This window comes from Gasterosteus aculeatus, chromosome 6 (assembly GCF_964276395.1).
Source record: "Gasterosteus aculeatus chromosome 6, fGasAcu3.hap1.1, whole genome shotgun sequence".
Taxonomy (NCBI): Eukaryota; Metazoa; Chordata; class Actinopteri; order Perciformes; family Gasterosteidae; genus Gasterosteus; species Gasterosteus aculeatus.
Genome location: NC_135693.1, coordinates 5,017,272 through 5,034,849, shown reverse-complemented (window position 1 = coordinate 5,034,849; position 17,578 = coordinate 5,017,272). Strand labels below are relative to the sequence as shown.

The 17,578-nt window shown below is 45.3% G+C and overlaps 1 protein-coding gene across 8 annotated transcripts; it reads right to left on the bottom strand.

The window, feature by feature from the left end:
- Nucleotides 1-1,040: 1,040 nt before the first annotated feature.
- On the bottom strand, nt 1,041-16,883 carry ikzf1 (IKAROS family zinc finger 1 (Ikaros)). Of its 8 annotated transcripts, none has more exons than XM_078104551.1 (8): nt 16,366-16,883; nt 11,900-11,953; nt 11,514-11,729; nt 6,624-6,893; nt 4,994-5,161; nt 3,719-3,844; nt 3,073-3,204; nt 1,041-2,669 (listed from the first exon to the last, which is right to left on the bottom strand). In XM_078104551.1, the coding sequence occupies exons 1-8, from the start codon at nt 16,697-16,699 to the stop codon at nt 1,969-1,971; spliced, it is 2,001 nt and encodes a 666-aa protein (XP_077960677.1). In that variant the 5' UTR covers nt 16,700-16,883; the 3' UTR covers nt 1,041-1,968. The 8 variants fall into 8 exon arrangements, with proteins under 8 accessions (XP_077960677.1, XP_040034848.2, XP_077960678.1 ...); XM_040178914.2 differs by having other exon boundaries at nt 11,616-11,729; XM_078104552.1 differs by lacking the exon at nt 3,073-3,204.
- Nucleotides 16,884-17,578: the final 695 nt, after the last annotated feature.

Sequence of the window (17,578 nt, the reverse complement as noted above, 5' to 3'; positions counted from 1 at the left end):
GGATTCATGGCTAAATCGGTAGAATCCGATTTGAAAGGAGCGTTTCAGCTGCTCAAAAGGGGAAGTGAGATTTGGGATTCTGGCAGGGCCAGAGTTGGTTGGCCAGATGAATCCCTCTCATGCAAATGCCCTCCCTCCCCTGTTGGGTCCCAGTCAAGCGTGGGGGAGGGGGGGGGGGGGGGGGTCTGGCTGGCCACAGCTGCTTCCCGTTTCTGCTAAATCACACAGCAGCCATCTGGACGACGTTGAGCTGCTCCTGCCGGCCCGGACTCGGCCTCCGCAGACGGGCCCGGCCCTCAGAGCCCCGGCCCTCAGAGCCCCGGCCCCTGCCTTCTGCTCCAGCGCCTGATCCTCCGCTGCTCCTCAGAGGACCACGCTGTTCGGGGTCCTGGTCACAACACACGTCAACGTGCTGGTGTGTGTGTGTGTGTGTGTGTGTGCTTATGCTACAGTGTGATCCCTCGGCGTCACAATATTAACACGAGGGTCTCTGTGTGGACAAAAGCCACTGTGATGATTCTGCCTTCTGTTTGCCGTCCGTTGCTGAATTCGTATGAAGGAATGTTTTTGAAGAAAAGATTTTTTTCTTTTATGCAAAATTGAAATGCTTTTAAACGGCTCATGGTAATCTCATGTGGAGAGGTGTTTATTTATTATGATATTATTGTTTGTGGGTTTTGTACTCGCACGCCAGTCATTCACTCTTTCCCGGCGCTCCCTTGACAGGCCGGCGAGCGCAGCGTCTTGATTGACAATTGGACGTAGTTATTTCAGAAGGTTTGAGAGTTAGAAACAAAATCTACATATTTTTTTCAAGAAGGTAAAAACTTTTCATTAATTCCAGGAATGGTTTTCAGTTTATCGTAGACATTTTGACAGGTGGTTAATAATGAAAATAAAATATGAAGCATCCCTATGAAAATATAGAGATGATCCCACGTAGCTGCAGGTCTTTTAGCAGTGGACCGCTGCTCATTTAACAACTTCCTCCATAGTGCTGCGCTCACACACAGTTACACAAAACACACGCTCGCTCTTCGTGCATATATAAAATATCCTTTATTGATATTTTGCAAGCATAAAGTTTCTTCAAACCTCAGAAACCTGCTTGTTTTCTCCTGTGAGTGAAACAATTGTTAGCCATCAGGTGCAAAACAAAAAGGCCAAGATAACATTTTCTTCTGAAAGAAATCAAAATAAAATCCAGCAGCGGCCCTGTTTTCAACACATTTAGTACAGTCGGACAGAAAGAGACGCAGCGTTTATTACCTACTCTACAAACAAACATTGATCACTGTAATAAATACAAAAAAATACAGGCGTGTAAATGTGATATAAATAAAGTACCGGTTGTAACTTTGCGTGTGTGGGGTTATCTACACTGATTGTTTTTATTGATTGAATTTCCTTTTTTTTAAATTGTTTTTACTGCACTGAAAATAACTGCAGAATACTTACACAGTAAAAAGATTTGTACATGTAAATATGGTAATCTTTTATATTCGTGTAGAAAAAAAGAAAAGACATTTTATACATGGAAAAACTGTAAATACATCATTTAAAAACCTTGGCAGGATTGTGGCTCAGTAACTCTGCTGTGTCGTCCTCACTGCACATCATTTTTGTTTCTTAAAAAAAAGAACTACTACTACTACTACTACTGCTACTACTACTACTACTACTACTACTACTACTTAACATGGCATTCAGAAGGGAAAATACAAGTCTTGGTTTTTAGTTGTACATGAATCTGTGTTCGACAAACATGCATACTTTGTATAAAAAAACACCTTTCAGACACCAACAGTGTATTTTACATCTTCTATTTCCTATTCATTTATTTCTGCTGCATGTCTGCATGAGTGTGTGTGTGTGTGTGTGTGTGTGTGTGTGTGTGTGTGTTTTTTTTGCCACACATCCAGCCGTTTGTCTGTGAGGTGTGTGTGTGTTCTCCGCCGCCCCCGCGGCTCAGTAGCGATGCTCCCCCCGCGTTATGTGCGAGGAGAACTCGTAGCGGTCTTGGCTCTGGTGGCCACAGAGGTTGCACTCGAAGGGGTCTCTGAAGCCGTGGCAGCCCATGTGGATGGTGTACATGACGTGGTCCAGGAACAGAACGCGGCAGTGTTCGCACCGGTACGCCCTCACCTGCTCCCCGTCTGCCGCCACTACCTTGAAGCCCTCGGACGCCATCTCCATGCTGGCCCGGATGGCCTCGTACTGCCTCTGCTGCTCCTCCTTCACCATGCCGTTCCTCACCCCCGAGGTGATGTGGTTGGTCAGGTAGATGAGGCCGGACGCCGCGCCGCCAGGGCGGTCCTCGTTGTTGCTCTCGGTGTCCGTGGAGTCCTGGCCGCTTTGGCTGGGCGAGCCGTCCTTCTCGCTGGAGGCCGACTTGGAGTTGGAGAGGAGCAGCAGGTTCTCGGCCGCGCTGTCTTTGGCCGACAGGCTGAGGCCCGTCCCCGCGTGGCTTTCGGGCGCCGGCTTGTGCAAGGGGTACATGGAGCCGAGGCCCACGTCGGAAGAGGAGGCCGGGGAGGTCTGGACCAGAGGCCGGAGCGACTCGGCCCCCAGGTAGCTGATGGCGCTGTTGATGGCCTGGTCGATGACGTGGGGCTGAATCAGCTCACCTGCTCCTCCGTCGTACGAGAGGTCCGACAGGCGTTTGTCACCTGAGGAGACACAAGGTTAAACATCACTCACGCGCTTGAACTTTGACCTCCGTCCTGCACTTACACCATGTTAATTCCGAGCCTGCTCCTTTATAGCTTAGTTTTTGTTTCTTCTTGTGTCATATTGGTATTTCTAGTCTCATAATAGCTTTATCCTGAGCCTCCGTATGTTCTGTTTATTCGGTTGATTAAACACAATTTAAACATTCAAGCATAAGCTTTTCAACTTTAAAGGCTTAATTCCTGTTGAGGCTGAATGGCAATAAAAATAAGAAAGAAGAATGAGCACTTAACACATTGGAGCTTCACCTATGCAGCTTTCACAGGCGCAGTGGTTTCACAAATGTATCAGCAAAAGCAGCAATATTGTATTCACACAAAGGAAGCAGATTTTGGCCCTTACCCACAAACTTCTGTGGCATAGTGCTCTTACGCTTAGCTACGTTATTAGCTAGTCTGTCTAGCACCAAGGCTCTGTCAGATCCCGTCTGGCTTAAGTCTTCCCTCTGCTCATTCTGGTTGCTTTCTTCCTTTACTACGGGAAATCAAGACAGAAAAGTAGATTTCAGAGTCAAAATAATTTGTTTTTGTCCTGTTTAAAGTGATGAGCAGGCGCCTGAAAACATTATTTTCTGTTCTGAAGTTTTTCTCACAGAGCGGATTATTCTGACACATGCAAGGCCCTTGGTCTTTAAGTATAGTATATGTTCAGGCTCACAGATGAGGTATAGCTTTGTTTCTAGGCTTCAATGCACAGGAATACAGCACCCTGCACGTCAAATAACTCCTTTTCAATATATGACGGCCAGGTGTAGACAAATACAGACGTTTATACTGACAACATGATGAAATTGACTTAGTTATCCTTGCAGTATTTCAAATAGCTGAAGAACCTCTGCATGATATATTCGAATGGAAATTACTGTCATGTGACCTGACCTGTTGGAGCATCTAGTAACCTCTGCACTACTGCTGCATGCATAGCGCGTCCTGCACTCGGGGTAAAGTCTTTGGTTGAAAGGGAAGTGTGCGTCTGGTGAGGCACCAACCTGTGTAGATGCTGTTCTGCAGTCCCATGCACTGGAGGTAGTTGTGACACCGCTCCTTGTGCTCCTCCAGAGAACTGCGCTGCTTGTAACTCCGCCCACAGTACGCACACTTGTGGGGTTTTCCAACTGCAGAGAAAAATAAATTGGTTTAGTGGACAAGGCTGTGCTATACTGTTATGATATCAATGTGTATGATATTACATTCATCCTTATGTTGGTTTATTACACAAAAGAGACTCAACCAATAGTTAAGTTAGTATGTTGTTCTAAATGCACATTGGTGGCTCTTTTGATAAAGAGCCACCAAAGTTATTAAAAGAACAGGAAGTGCTGGATTTTACAATTCCAGTTTTCCTGGAATGAATGTAAAGAAAGACGACAGTATTTAGAGTGAAGAGTGGGTAGTCAGAGAAAATAGTACCGCCTACAAAGTTCCCTCAACAGAAAACCCCATGTTAAAGACAGAAGTTCCGCCCACACTGACTGATTGACAGGTGATCTTTATCTCCACTGCTGAGGTCCCTGTGGGTGTGTGTTTTGGGGGGGAATTTGGGAAGCAACTTAGCAACTTTTACATTTCATAATTAAAACATAATTCATTTTGGGGGCTTTATTAGCTTTATTCTTGAGGAGCGTATATTCATAAAAAGAATATGCCAACAAATAAATAAATATGGGTTTGACTATTTCTCTATTAGAAGTTCATTCTTGGATTGTATAGAAGGCTTTCAAACAAGATAATAATATACACTCAGTTTGCAGAATATAAAATATTAAAATTAAAATGAACTGTTGAATAAAAACTGTTGTTTTTAGGAAATTGCCCATCCTTTTTAGAAATTCTGTAAAGCTGGCCTTGACCAATGAATGCTCTCAAGTGTCACAAACGTGGTAGAAAGTACTGAAACAAACACACTGTTTGGTTTTAAACCTTTCACGGTAATTGCAAACAATAAAATAAATGAGGAGTCCAGCTGTGCAAGAACCATTTTGCAGTTTATTATTTCTGTTCTACTGAGCTATTCACAGCAGGCTTTGCAAGGGTGCTGTTTACACCCAAATATTTCATGAACACATACTTCTGCAAAGCATTTGCACGAAAAAAAAAAAGAAGAAAAAAAAGTGACACCATATCTACACCCCGTGAACTTCCCCTTACACAGAACTAGCCTCTCACCGTATGCGGTGCGGAACAGGACATGCCTTTTGCAAAAGGCAGTCCAGGAGTGCCACGCGTGCACAGGTTTTTGGTGCCGGTGACCTTTGCGTACTCACCTGAGTGGGTGCGTAAATGGCCGGTGAGGGCATCCCTCCTGCGACAAGCGTAGCTGCACAGGTGACACTTGAAGGGTTTCTCCCCTGAATGGAGCTTGATGTGACGCAGCAGGTTGCCCTTCTGGGTGAAAGAGGCGCCGCACTGGCTGCACTGGAACGGCCGTTCTCCTGAGGACAAGAGCAGATGCACATGACTGTAAAGAGGCAGATGGAACACAACTTGTATGTTTGACTGGCACACACACACACACACACTCGTATGTTCTTATTCTGTGTTCTGGTCTTTGAATGTTCGTCTTGCACTGCACCTCTCTCCCTGACCTCCCTATGTTTGATCCCTCCGCTGGCCACGATAAAGGCACACGGTCTCTGTCTTTTATATGCGATGAATCGAGGCGCTGCAGGACATGCATGCCAGAGTGCCAGAACAAGCCGGGAGACGGAGCGTCTCCGGGGCAGAGAGCGCTCCAGCAGCCGGAGGGAGGGTTCCCCGGCAGAGTGACACCCCGTCTCTGCGCGCCCCCCCTGCCCCGCTGGCTTCTGGCGCTCTGATCGAACAAGAGCCTTTCAGACTCAGCCTGCCAGTTCCGTGATGCACCATTGCCTGGGTCAATTTGATCTGAAAATCTCATTTTTTCCTCTTCTTCGTCTCTAAAATAAGAGCGGCACATCACAATGCAAATTCAGCCTCATTTGAATAAAGCGAAGGAAACACTTTGTGTTGAGAGCCAGTCTTCCTGATCAGCGCTTCTGGAATAAACCAATATCCAACCTCTCCGAGTGTTGTGGCATTCTGTGAGAACGTTTTAATATGGCTTTTTTTTCTTTTTTTCTCTCAAAGGCCCCCCATAAAATAAGAGTCACCACTGAAGCAGCAAAAATATATAAAAAAGGAAATTCATTAAAAATGCATTTCAGGAGCAAAGACTCAGCACAGAGTATTTTCTATTTAAATAGGAGGCACTTCATTATATCTTTTATTGTACTTTCTTTTGCATTTACATTAGTCTAGTGTTCCTTTCTTCCATTTTGAGTTTCATTAGTTTCTAAAGCTTGACAGTTAAGTGCTTTTTTCAAAAATGTTCCCCACCACTGGTTTAGCTTCATCACAATAGAATATCAATTTGGAAATTTGAAAAAAACTTTAAATAGCCAGATAATTGTCACTTCATAGAGATTCCATTTAATTGTCGCAGATACATCCTATATATCAACTGAGGGTATGTTTTTTCGGACCAAGTTCTTCTCTGCTACTTTATCGCTGTAATAATTTGATAAGTTACTGTTGCTACGTGGTAATTCAGAGTCATTTAGATGAACAATAATGAATGCTAATGGTAAGCTCAAAGTCTATTTCACGCACGATAGGAAGGCTTACATGCATACAGCCCACTACTGAGTATAGGGCTGATTGCAAACATAAAAACAGTCTCTAAAGTTTATTTATGCACGGTGATACTGCTGGTGTTAGTAGGAGGCAACCAATCTAAGCTTCATTTATGCGATTAAAAGTCTGAGGAAATGCTGTGCACGTGTGCGGGAGCCACGGCAGACCCCTTTCTACCCCTCATCCATCCTAACAGTCAACATGGGTGCAAAGGAAGGGCAAGAAGTATTGCAGGTGGCTTACCAGTGTGGCTTCGCTTGTGCACCATCAACACATTGGGGCCAATGCAAACTATCCCACAGATATCGCACTTGAGCTTCCCGTTGGGCAGCCGGATACCGCCGGCCGAGGAGTAGGCCTTGGCTTCGAGGCTCGGCTGTGAGCCGTTCACCTTGGCCCCCGAGGCATCGACCACGCGCAAGTCTTCCGCGCACTCTTCCTCCTCCACGCCATTCATGTCACAGGCCAGCCCATTCTCCTCATCACTGCGAGCCTCAACTTTAATGTTACAGGCTGGAAAAGAGGGCAAGGGGGGGGCCACGGTTTAGAATAGGAGCATGATTCTTTCATGATGTAATCTAAAGATGGGCAATTATCAGTGTGATATTGATACTGTGGCATGAGAATAGACAACGCTGCGTATTGTAACAGCGTGGTGTAGCCTTAACGTTTCCTTTGCCTGGTCTGAAAGGCTTTATGAACTTATTTAACTCTCCTTACTGAAAGAATGGATGTTTCCAATAAATCTTTATATCCACCATATTACTTAAAAAGACAACTATATAATTTTGTGTGTTAATTTTAAGTAAAAACCTAGTTTAAGTATGTCATTAATTAGTTCTTATTTGTACAACATTCATGGTTAACCTGACAGATTGTCATGGAACAATTATTTTTTGCACATTATTTAGGTAAGATACTTCCTTACAGTTCTCTTCTTTTTTGTATTTGAATGAAACTTGTTCAAATAAATGCATGTAATTTTAGACTACTTTTTAATTCCTGCCATGAAACAGAACATTAAAAACACCTGGATTTTTTGTAACCACCTTGTTTACGTTCATCCTCTCTTTCCTCTGTCGGGATAGACACCGTGTTCAAAGGCCTTGCAACTGCACTGTAATAAATCTAGGGCAACAACCGTTTTGCAAGGGAAAACCTCCCCTAGTGCACATTGCAACATTTTCATGTTCACCAGGACGCTGCATCAACACTTCAAGCGCTTCCCCTCTTACTTTCAACAGTTTTTGTGAATAAAGCATGAGAGAAATCAACAACCGGTATCAGATAAGATCAATCCACAGCCTACTCATCTTAACCGTACTTCTATTTCCCAGCAGCGTAGCTACGTTAGGACACACATGGACAGCGTGCTTACTCTTTGAGGATGTCGGTGATGAAGAAACAGATCATCTAGCACCATCACACTTTGGTAAAACAAATGACAGCAAGATAAACAGGAAACAGAGACACAGGAAACAGTGTGAAACTAGGGACGACGGCGGTGTGTCTATCAGAGCAAGAGAGTGCGATGATCACACGCAGGCACACGTAAGACAAACTCGCTTGTATGCAGGCGTTTCAATCCATCTAATCAAGGCCGTTCAGAGTGCAGACAGTAAACGCTACGACTCAAGTGCAATCTGTAAAGTCTGGTGTTCCCAGAGTGATCAGAAAAGAGAAGTGTCCTCTGGGCCCAACTAACTGCTCCTTCTTTTCCCACCACAGAGCAGTTAAGAGTACTGACGGATCGCGCAAGTCCCACCAGCTTGTGGTTTGCATGTCAGGGGCAGCCAGATTTCCCCATGCCTCTACCTCTGTTTGTACAACTGAAGAGGAAGAAGTGGAAATCATGAAATATAGGAATCCATGGAAAAGGGGAAGCTTCAGAAAGAGGGCCTGTCTAACTGAAATACCAAGAATTATGGAGAAGTGACAGAAAGCGAAGCACGGGAAAGGAATTGTAAAACAGCCTCTAACTGACGCCTGGTTGTTGTTGTTGTTTTCTTCCTTCGTAGGAGTTTTGTTTTCAACTAAAGCGCATGAATCCACTGACATAGAGAATGTTAGAGAGGAGGAGACTGCGTAGGATCCTCTGTTTATGACTGCTGCTCCGATCGAAGCAGCATTATCCCATCGTCCACACATTTCTTTACACCAACAATCTGCTCATCCGTTCGTCAGTTGCAATACGACTTTCTTATTGTTTATCTGATGAGATAAGAGAGACCAGTCGTGCACGTATAGGGAAGGAAAGGCTTCACCAGAAAAGTGCAAAAGCGGAGGATCAGTTTCGCTTCTATCCACTACATTTTTTTTAAGTATATCAATTTATTCATCCACTATTCTTCTATATTCATCCACCACTTTCACAGCATTAATTACTTTAATTGTCCATGAGCTCTTTGAACGTTATCGATTGAACCCACGTATGCACTACTGTTAGCAAACAATTTTAAATGTGTATCCATTACTCTTAACTATTTTAACAGTGTAGCTAACATCATGTAGTTTATTACTATCAAATACCTCTATGCAAAACATAAATATTCAATCATTGTATCCATTACTATTAGCTAGCATTAACCACTACCACTGATGTGATGAAATACCAATAAAAAGGCTGAATGAAACAATTGCTCAGTATTTGCAGGAATACTGTATAATGTCAGTTAACTAAGGAACTGTTTTGTAATTCTTTGTACAATGAACTAAATGAACATTCATGTTTGTCCGTGGCACAGACGCACCACAGTGCGGCTCTCAGGTTCTCAGTCAGCTAAAGCAGCCAGAAGGGAACCATGAAACTTGACTGCCACCCACTTCTCATGGATATGGGGAAGTTATGACTGAATTGGGAATAGGAAGAAGGCTTTTTGCTTTTTTATCTTGTTTGTCACGGTCACACATCCTGATTTGCTCGTTTTGGGAAGCAAGGGTCAGACAAACAACAAAGGGTTGCAATAAAACTGTTATAACCTGATGTGGATCTAATCCTCAGGTTACAGCTGAAGGGGGGGAGGGGGGGGGGGAATAAAACTATTACAAATACTGATAGATAATGATATACAATTTAAAAGTTATTGCAATGCTCTTAAAGTGAACGTCTATAAAAGAAATAAGAAATAATTGGAATATCGGAGGCCATTCGGCCTGCGTGTTAGTTGTTGAAACACAGGGAACGTGCTGGAGCTTCCTGTTACCGACTTGCTGCTCTCACCGCCTGAAAAAAACCCAGCGTGCAAAGGAGTGGAACCATATGTGTTAAACCACTGCTGGTAACACTCGCAACGCCAAAACTTGCCTGCTTTTCCCCTCACACTATGTTCGCCTCCACGTTTTCGGGAACTAGACGGCTCAGTCTCTCTCTCTCTCTCTCTCTTTCTCGCATGTCTCTGAAATAGCACCCGGCTACTGTCTGAATCACCGAAAGTGAAAGAAAGATCGTTTCACTGGGATGTCGAGCGACTCATCCTGACGCCTTGTGACTTCAACCCAATGTGTCCAATTCAAATTTTAAATGAAAGCAACACAAAAAGAATTGAATTAATTGAGTTTGAATAAACACTCGGATGTGGGAAGAGGATCTGCAGCGTTGTAAATGCGACAGTGATCCTGGGCTGTGAATACTTATTTGCACAGGAAACAACCCGGGTTTTGAGGTTTTGAGCTTTCGATACTTTGAGGTCCGTGTCCCACATATAGTCCCCCTTCTTTGTGCCTTTTTTACAACAGAGAACCGAGCAGCACATGATCCTGGGTGATAATTATAACTCATTCTGCCTTTTATCACAGAGGCAGCCATGCATAGATGTACCAGATACTTGCACTTCCCTTCTTTCTCACTGACCCTATATAGACACACACACACACACACACACATGCAAAGTGATAGCACTCTTATAGGGAATGAACACGTAGAACATACGTTCATACACGCCACAGCCAGCTGTGTCCTTGTCACTCTCCTTACCGTTAGACATTTAAATCAGGCACTCTGACTATTTCCTTTTTTTCCATCCGATTGTACTAAATGTCCATCAGTCCCTTGACAATCGCGTAAAACACGGCTCTGCAGAACCTCCCACACCTCGTGTTAACACGTGTTGGTTGTTGCCATCGCAGCACTTGATCACAACCTCTAAGCTCAACAGTAAAGTCAAACAGAGAGCCTTTGTGAGTAAGTGTGTGTGTGTGTGTGTGTGTGCGTGCGTGTGCAGGTGTGTGACCTATGTGGTGTAGTGATGCACTGATCTCTCTGAGCTTGGCCCTCTTCCTGAACTCTTTATCTCCAGGAGTGTTGAAACTGCCTGATGGCAAGTTCTTCTTTGGAAACTCTTGCACATCCTATTTCAGTTGAGCCGAGTTGCACCTCTTTGTGCACGTTTCACATCTCAAAGTGTCCACGTCGTTGCCTTTCTATATCTCCCATATCTCCTTTCTATGTGATAGGTGGAGAATTAATAATCAAAACAAATAAATGACGCTGCCTCTCATGGGAATTCCCAATCATCTGAGTGCGGTGGCGTTCCCTAAACCATTTTGGACATTCGGTGAACATATTAAATCTGTATGATATCATGAAAAGTTTTATGTCTGATTCATCTTGCTGTCATGTCAAACCGATTAGCTTTTAAAGACCAAGGTTTTTTTTTTTCCACAGACCATCCATATTAGGAGACTTGAGATAAATATACGCTGCCCCAACGTGAATCCCCCCAGCATGCTTGCTCCTTATTCTCACCATGATATTCCCTGGCTTGATGTGCACAAACTCAAATCAAGGCCACATTAGCTATTCCTTAAGATTTGGCTTATTTATGGCGTGTCATGGATCAAAGGGATTTTCTTTTTTTTTTCTTTTTACCTTTTCTGCCAATGACCTAAATGTGTCTTTTTGCAGCTTTAACTAAATTTTTCCAAGGGATTTGAAACGGCAAATGTCTCCCACTGGATGTGCATGACATTAAGTATATATAACGATTATGTTATGCTTTTGATACTGACATTACTTTCATTTAACTGTTGTACACTAATTTGGACGCCTCGGGGGCGAGCGCATCGCTGCTGGGAGACGCCCTGCACTGGGCTGCGCCCGTTCTGATCGCTGCTCCACGGATACACTCGATTTACCGTCGCAATCGCGCCTTCGGGTCGCTTCATCCGTGATTTGCATAAGCATCAGTGGTGTCCTGGGCGGCTGTGGGTGCGTTTTGGCGAGATGCAGCCGCGTACCTTTGTCCCCTCTGTTGTTGTGCTGGTGGGTGGAGCCGGCTGACAGGTCCTCGGGGACGGCCATGGGCTCCTCCGCCTCCTCGGACGTGTCGATCGGCGGGGGGCTCACCCGGCCTGGGGAGACACACACACACACACACACACACACACACACACACACACACCAGCAAACACGCGTCAGTCACCACGCCGCCCCTCGCCGCGTCTCATTCAGGAGACGCAGAATTACCTGCGGGCCTATTGTACCTATTTACAGGTCAATCATGCGGTGGGTCGTCTTTTACCTGCCATCGGGGCCATTTCCTGGGCCTCCTCTGTCTCCATGCGGTGCAGGTACTCTAATGGGAGAGAGATGGAGATGGAGATGCGTGTGAGTTTAATCAAGTGCAGGCGGAGGAAAGAACATTATAAAAAGCCCGAGTGGAGTAAAGGGTGAACTTTTTGGTGTGACTCCGTCACCTCAGCGAGATCACTCTGCAGACGCAGCGCTGTCCCCCACGTTACACTACAAAGAATCACAGACGTTTTCATTACGAGTCTGACAGAGAGACCGCGCTCAGAGCGGCTTGGCTGCGGCTGACGGGTCCCGCCGGTAACGGCGGGTCGCCCGGGAACGCCGTTTCGGACCACATTTGTTATTTATTGTTAATTTCCTGCCACGCAATCATCCAAAAATGCAAAGTGACTGCCGCAAAATTAAGCAGAAAATTAACTGGCCCCCCGGGTCACGGGGATGCGGGTGTCTTCCGTTCCCAGCTGATCGGCACTCGTGTTCTCTCTAATTTACTGAGCATGCATCGCTGAGCCCGGGGGCCCGGGCACAGACGCATGCGAGCCACAATCAGAAACAAAGAGCGGGGAGAGCAGAGAGGCAGAGTAATGGAGAGGGGAGGGGGACAGAAGAAAAGCGAGACAGATATCGAGGCGGAGATGTCGACAGCAATGGGAGGGCAAGAAGTCAGGAGAGGGAACGAAATGGAGAAAAGAAAAGAGAGAGAAAAACAGGCCGAAGGAAGGAGAAGTTCTCTGTATTTATGAATTCTTTCTTTTTTTTTTTTTTTTGTTTAAGAAGCGATGCTCCGGCCAGAGCTGAATATCTGAGGAGTCACCCGTGCTCGTGGCCCCATTAATAATGGATGGCCCTCAAGTCTGCAGCAGATGGGCCCGACAGCCCCGGCCCCAGCTCCGCCACTTCAAGAAGCCCTCGGTGGGGCCGCCCGCCCGGTCCAAGCAGCCTCTCAGGGAGAAGTGAAGCTCCCGAAAATAGCGAAACAAGCCCAAGGGAGAAGGGGAACCTAGGCCTTCCTGTTTTACTGACAGATGGCTCCACACATTTGGAACAAACAGTGGGAAGCGACCGGGCCGCTCTGTCGCAACGCAACAACATTGTGCGGAGTCGTGTCAGGAGCTCCGCGGCATGCAGACGCCCAGGACGCAAGGGCGAGGGGGGGGCGGAGGGGGCAAAGGTCACTGGTGCAGAAGATTTGTTGAGCACAACACCGGGGTGTTGCGTGTTACTGCGCCGAGCCTTCCTCAGCATCTGGAGTTTGGAGGTCGGAGGCGGAGGGCGGGTACGTTCTCGTGTGCCATCTCTTTTTTTTTCTGGGCAGATGGTGCGAGGGGAAACACGGATGTGTTGGCGGGGGGGGGGGGCCTTAAAAAAGAGAGTTCCTACAATCAGCCACAACCCAGTTGCGTGGGCATGTGGAAAGTAAGGTGCACAAAGAATATTCAGGAAGTAGTTAGTTTTGATAGTAGTGTGTATTCTTTTTACTAACATTTTTTTTTTTTATTTCTACTAATTCAAAAACGTGTAGTTACTAGTTGTGATTCAGATACAGTTCCTTTACTTCCTTTGGCCAAAGTCATCCATTTTCTCCTTTATTTAAAAAAGAAGATAAGAAGACGATTGTCCCGTCTTTTTGATTATGTCCTGGTCGATGAGGTGTGTGTGTGTGTGTGTGTGCGTGTGTGTGTGTGTAAACTGGGGGCAGGTGGTAAAGCCGGTAAAGTCACAGAGAACTTTTGACGCATAGCGCAGGGGGACTGGAAAAGTTTAGGTCTGAGTGTATGTCAAGTGTGGAGAGGCAGGAAGAGGCTTGTGGGTTCACAGAATTCTCGGTCCTCCTCCTGTGTGTGTGCTCGCGCGCGTGTGTGTGTGCGTGTGTGTGTGTGTGTTTGGTGGAGGGGAGGGGGGGTGGGGGGGGTTAGAGGCGTCTGCTCATAGTGAGGTGCAAAGGCGACACCAGGGAGCAGGGTGGAGATGAGAAACAACAAAACCGTTAACAGATACTGAGGACCACACCAGCAAAGTTTGGATACCCAGGAGGAAGCTTAAGGCACTGGTGTGTGTGTGTGTGTGTGTGTGTGTGTGTGTGTTTCAATTAGCTCACGTAGTAAATACTGGAATACATGAAACAACACACAAGTACAGAAAAGGAGAAAAGTGTTTCTCAGTGTTTGTCAGTGACTTGTGTGTCAGAACTGCTTTAATAATAATCCAGAAATACATATTAAACTGTATTCCAACATAATGGCCCCATTAGTTTTAGAAATATATCACCTGGTTAGACGTTTAAAAATAAAAGTGTGATTTATAGCACAGCAGGTTCATGTTAAATATCTTGATGTCCCGCTTATGACAGATTCATTAGACATCAACGCTCCGATTACACAAACAGCATCGTGATCCCCCACACACGTCACTAAAGGTTTCCACTTCAGAAAGTCACTAAACAGACTGATCAGATTAATGAAAAACGTCTCAACAAATCATTTTGTATGAGCTTTCTTATCATCCCTCAGGATTGGAGACGATCCCTCAGTGCCGAGCAGTGTGGTGCGCGGCCACCTTCGTCCACCATCGTCCACGTGCACACGGAGCCTCTCATCAGTAATTCATGGGCTGTACGGGCGCGGTGGTGTTAGCGGATGTGTTCTTGGGAGCCCGTCGAGGGGGTGAGGGGAGAGCGAAGGGGCGCTGAAGAGAAGTTTCCTTCATTTGCATCTGACACACTTCACTACTCTGCTATTCAGACAGTACAATCATTTTAATAACCGTCTGCCTTCCTCCGCTCACCCCCACCACCCCCCCCCCTCCTACTTTTGTTTCTACTGACAAGATAGATGATCCGACTGCAGACAGATTTTGCAGCACTTCTCTTTCCAACCGCGTTATGAAAAAAGTCTGTGCAGGTACCGGGGAGTTTGCTGAATCAAACTTATCTTATTTCTAATACCCTTAAGTGTCAGTTTGTGTTGGAGATGCAAACTGGCGTTTGAGTGACTTGAACTTCCCTTTAAATGTGTCAAACTCATTGAAAAAGGACATTTTACTTGGAAGTAAAATTTGTTTGCTTAAAATAAAGAAACCGTAATATGAATAAACAACGATGCTCTCCTGCAGTTTAAGCCCGGGGAAAAAATCCTAATGGCACCAGCTCTTAAAACTCATTTAAATCTGCTTTAATCTGTGATGAGTTAACTGTTTTCTGTTTAGTTTATTGTTGTTATGTCATTGCTCTTGTTTATGCATATAATGCTCCCATTGTTTATTGTATTATCATAAAAAGCACCATGAGTACCCTTTAAAGGGCTGTACAAATAAAATGTATTTAAAAATTATTATTATTATTAATGGAAACCCAATAACTAACTAATCACTGGATACAATTACGAATAGTTACATTTATTCTTAAATGTGATGCCAATATTATATAATATAGTATTTGTCTTTTTTATGCAGGTGCTGAACTTCGACAAGCAAGAACTTAAAAAAAGAAACTTTTTAAGTTGATCATAAGATCACGGAACACTTTATTTCCTCAACAGTTTGACTCGCTGTCTTTCTGTCTGGGCGTTGATCTACTTTCCACCGCAGTGTAAAATGTTTCTTCGGTCCTGCCTACATGTGGGGGCTTTTTTTCTACCCGGCACACAAACGCGTAGCTTCTGACCGCCAGTGTGGGTCGACAGGTGAACGCAAAGCGGTATGCGGTACCGGTATGAGAAAACATTTAAAACAAATGATCGATTAATAATTTATCAAGCGGCCGACCGAGTGAAGTGATTTCCTGTTTAACCAGCGCGCAAGTGTTTTCACACACGCTTTGGGTTTTTGGCCACGGACAAAAACTGCGTTTTTAATCAAAAGTTGTCGTTTCTTATTTCTGAAAATGTGTATTTTAATATTTGTTCAAACTGCAGAGCAGCCGGCCTTCGGATAAGTTTACTGAGCGCGCACATCTGTTGCAACAGGTGCTGTAACAAGAGTGTAACAAAGCTATGAAAGTGCTTCAAATTAGAGCCAAACGCCCCGATTATTACCAAGGAATCTTAGAAATGACATTAAATGTTTTTAAATAAATCTAAAGGATTGTGAAACAATTTATCCATGTGTTCCCAAAAGAAAACGAGACAGGGAAAAAAGGGGAACATTCCACTACTTCCGTTAGATAGCTGACTATTTGGTAACAAATGACGCTAAATATCTCTATTTTCCCTCCGCTTTGTTAATCCGTCGCATGTTCTGCAGCGGCGGAGAAAAAGGCGCACCAAGCGGGATCTGATGCTGCGGCGCACCTGCACCCGAACTACAAGGACCGGTCTTTTCTTCTCTTTTCTCCCTCCCGTCAGGTGCTCGAACGCTTCCCAGAACTCTCGAGCAGACGCGGCTTTAGTTTCAGAGGTGTCGGTTCGAGCCCTTCGGGGACGGCGCGGGTGCGAACGGCGCGGTGGGGAGTCACTTTACCTGCTATTCCTTGAGTTTGCAGTATGAAGTTCTTCCAACTCTCCCCGGCTCCATGTGCAGAAGGTCGCAGCGCCGCAGCGGCCCCATGGAGCTGCGCCCGGAGTCCCTCCCCTCTCCACTGCACTTCCTCGTTCCAGCCCAACATCACTAAGTCTCTGAGCTCGGCTGGGGCATTTTGCTCGCTTTTATCCGCGGGCCGAGTCTGCAGCGGGGAGTCGAGGCACCGAGCCCTTGGCGCTCGCTTTGTGCCGTGCCAATAAAAGCTGACACCCAGTAGACCATTACTGGCAGCCATGCATGAGATGGGATGAGGCGCGCGAGGAGAGTGGACCATTCATTGTTTATTTATTTCATTCTCACCGAGGAAGCTGAGGGCTGCAGGGAGGAGGGGGGTGGGTGGGGGGGTCTCTCCTTACTTGCATATTGGACAGCTCCCCTTCTGTCACCTGTTCTGGCGGCCCATGAAATGAATGTGACTTTATCGTTTACTATATTCTCACTGTTTCATGTAACTCTTCTACAGTGGCCATCAGAGCCAAAGCGTTCTCTCTACCCCCCCCCCCCCCCCTCCCCACCCCCACCACCATATCAGCAAGTGTCCACATGTCAAGACCTAAGAGAATTGTTTTTTTTTTAATCTTTTATATTTAACAGCACTTTACTCTCTGCTTTGAGATGGGCGTCGTACTCTGAGTCTCCGTCCCGTAGAACATGAACACACAGGTGTAGTGACGCACGAAGCCATGCCAAGACCTTTGACCTTAGAGAAGTTTTGCTGCAAATCACCCGAATTCCAAAAAGCAAAAAAAAAGACTTGAAACTGATATAACGTTGAATGTAAATGAATAAACCATCACCACTGTAAGACTTTGCACCACTTTGTCCCCCTCCATTCTGCCATCGTTCACACTGATATGAACACATCAGGCCTGCACTTTAAATATGTTTAATATCTATCCAATTTTCTTATGATGACAATGTCAGCGTCCATCTCTCACGTAGTTGAAGCTACGGAGTGATGGGTGCCGATGTACTGCCCGAAATCATTGGAAGAAATATAAGTTGTTGATTAATATTGATGGACATTTTAAAAAATAATGAGTTAAATCTCTAAAATGACTGGTTATTGTCTCACACTAATATCCGGCGCTCTGGCTCTGCAATCGCCGTACTGAACTGTGATGAACTAACTCCAAGCTGAAGTTGCAACAGT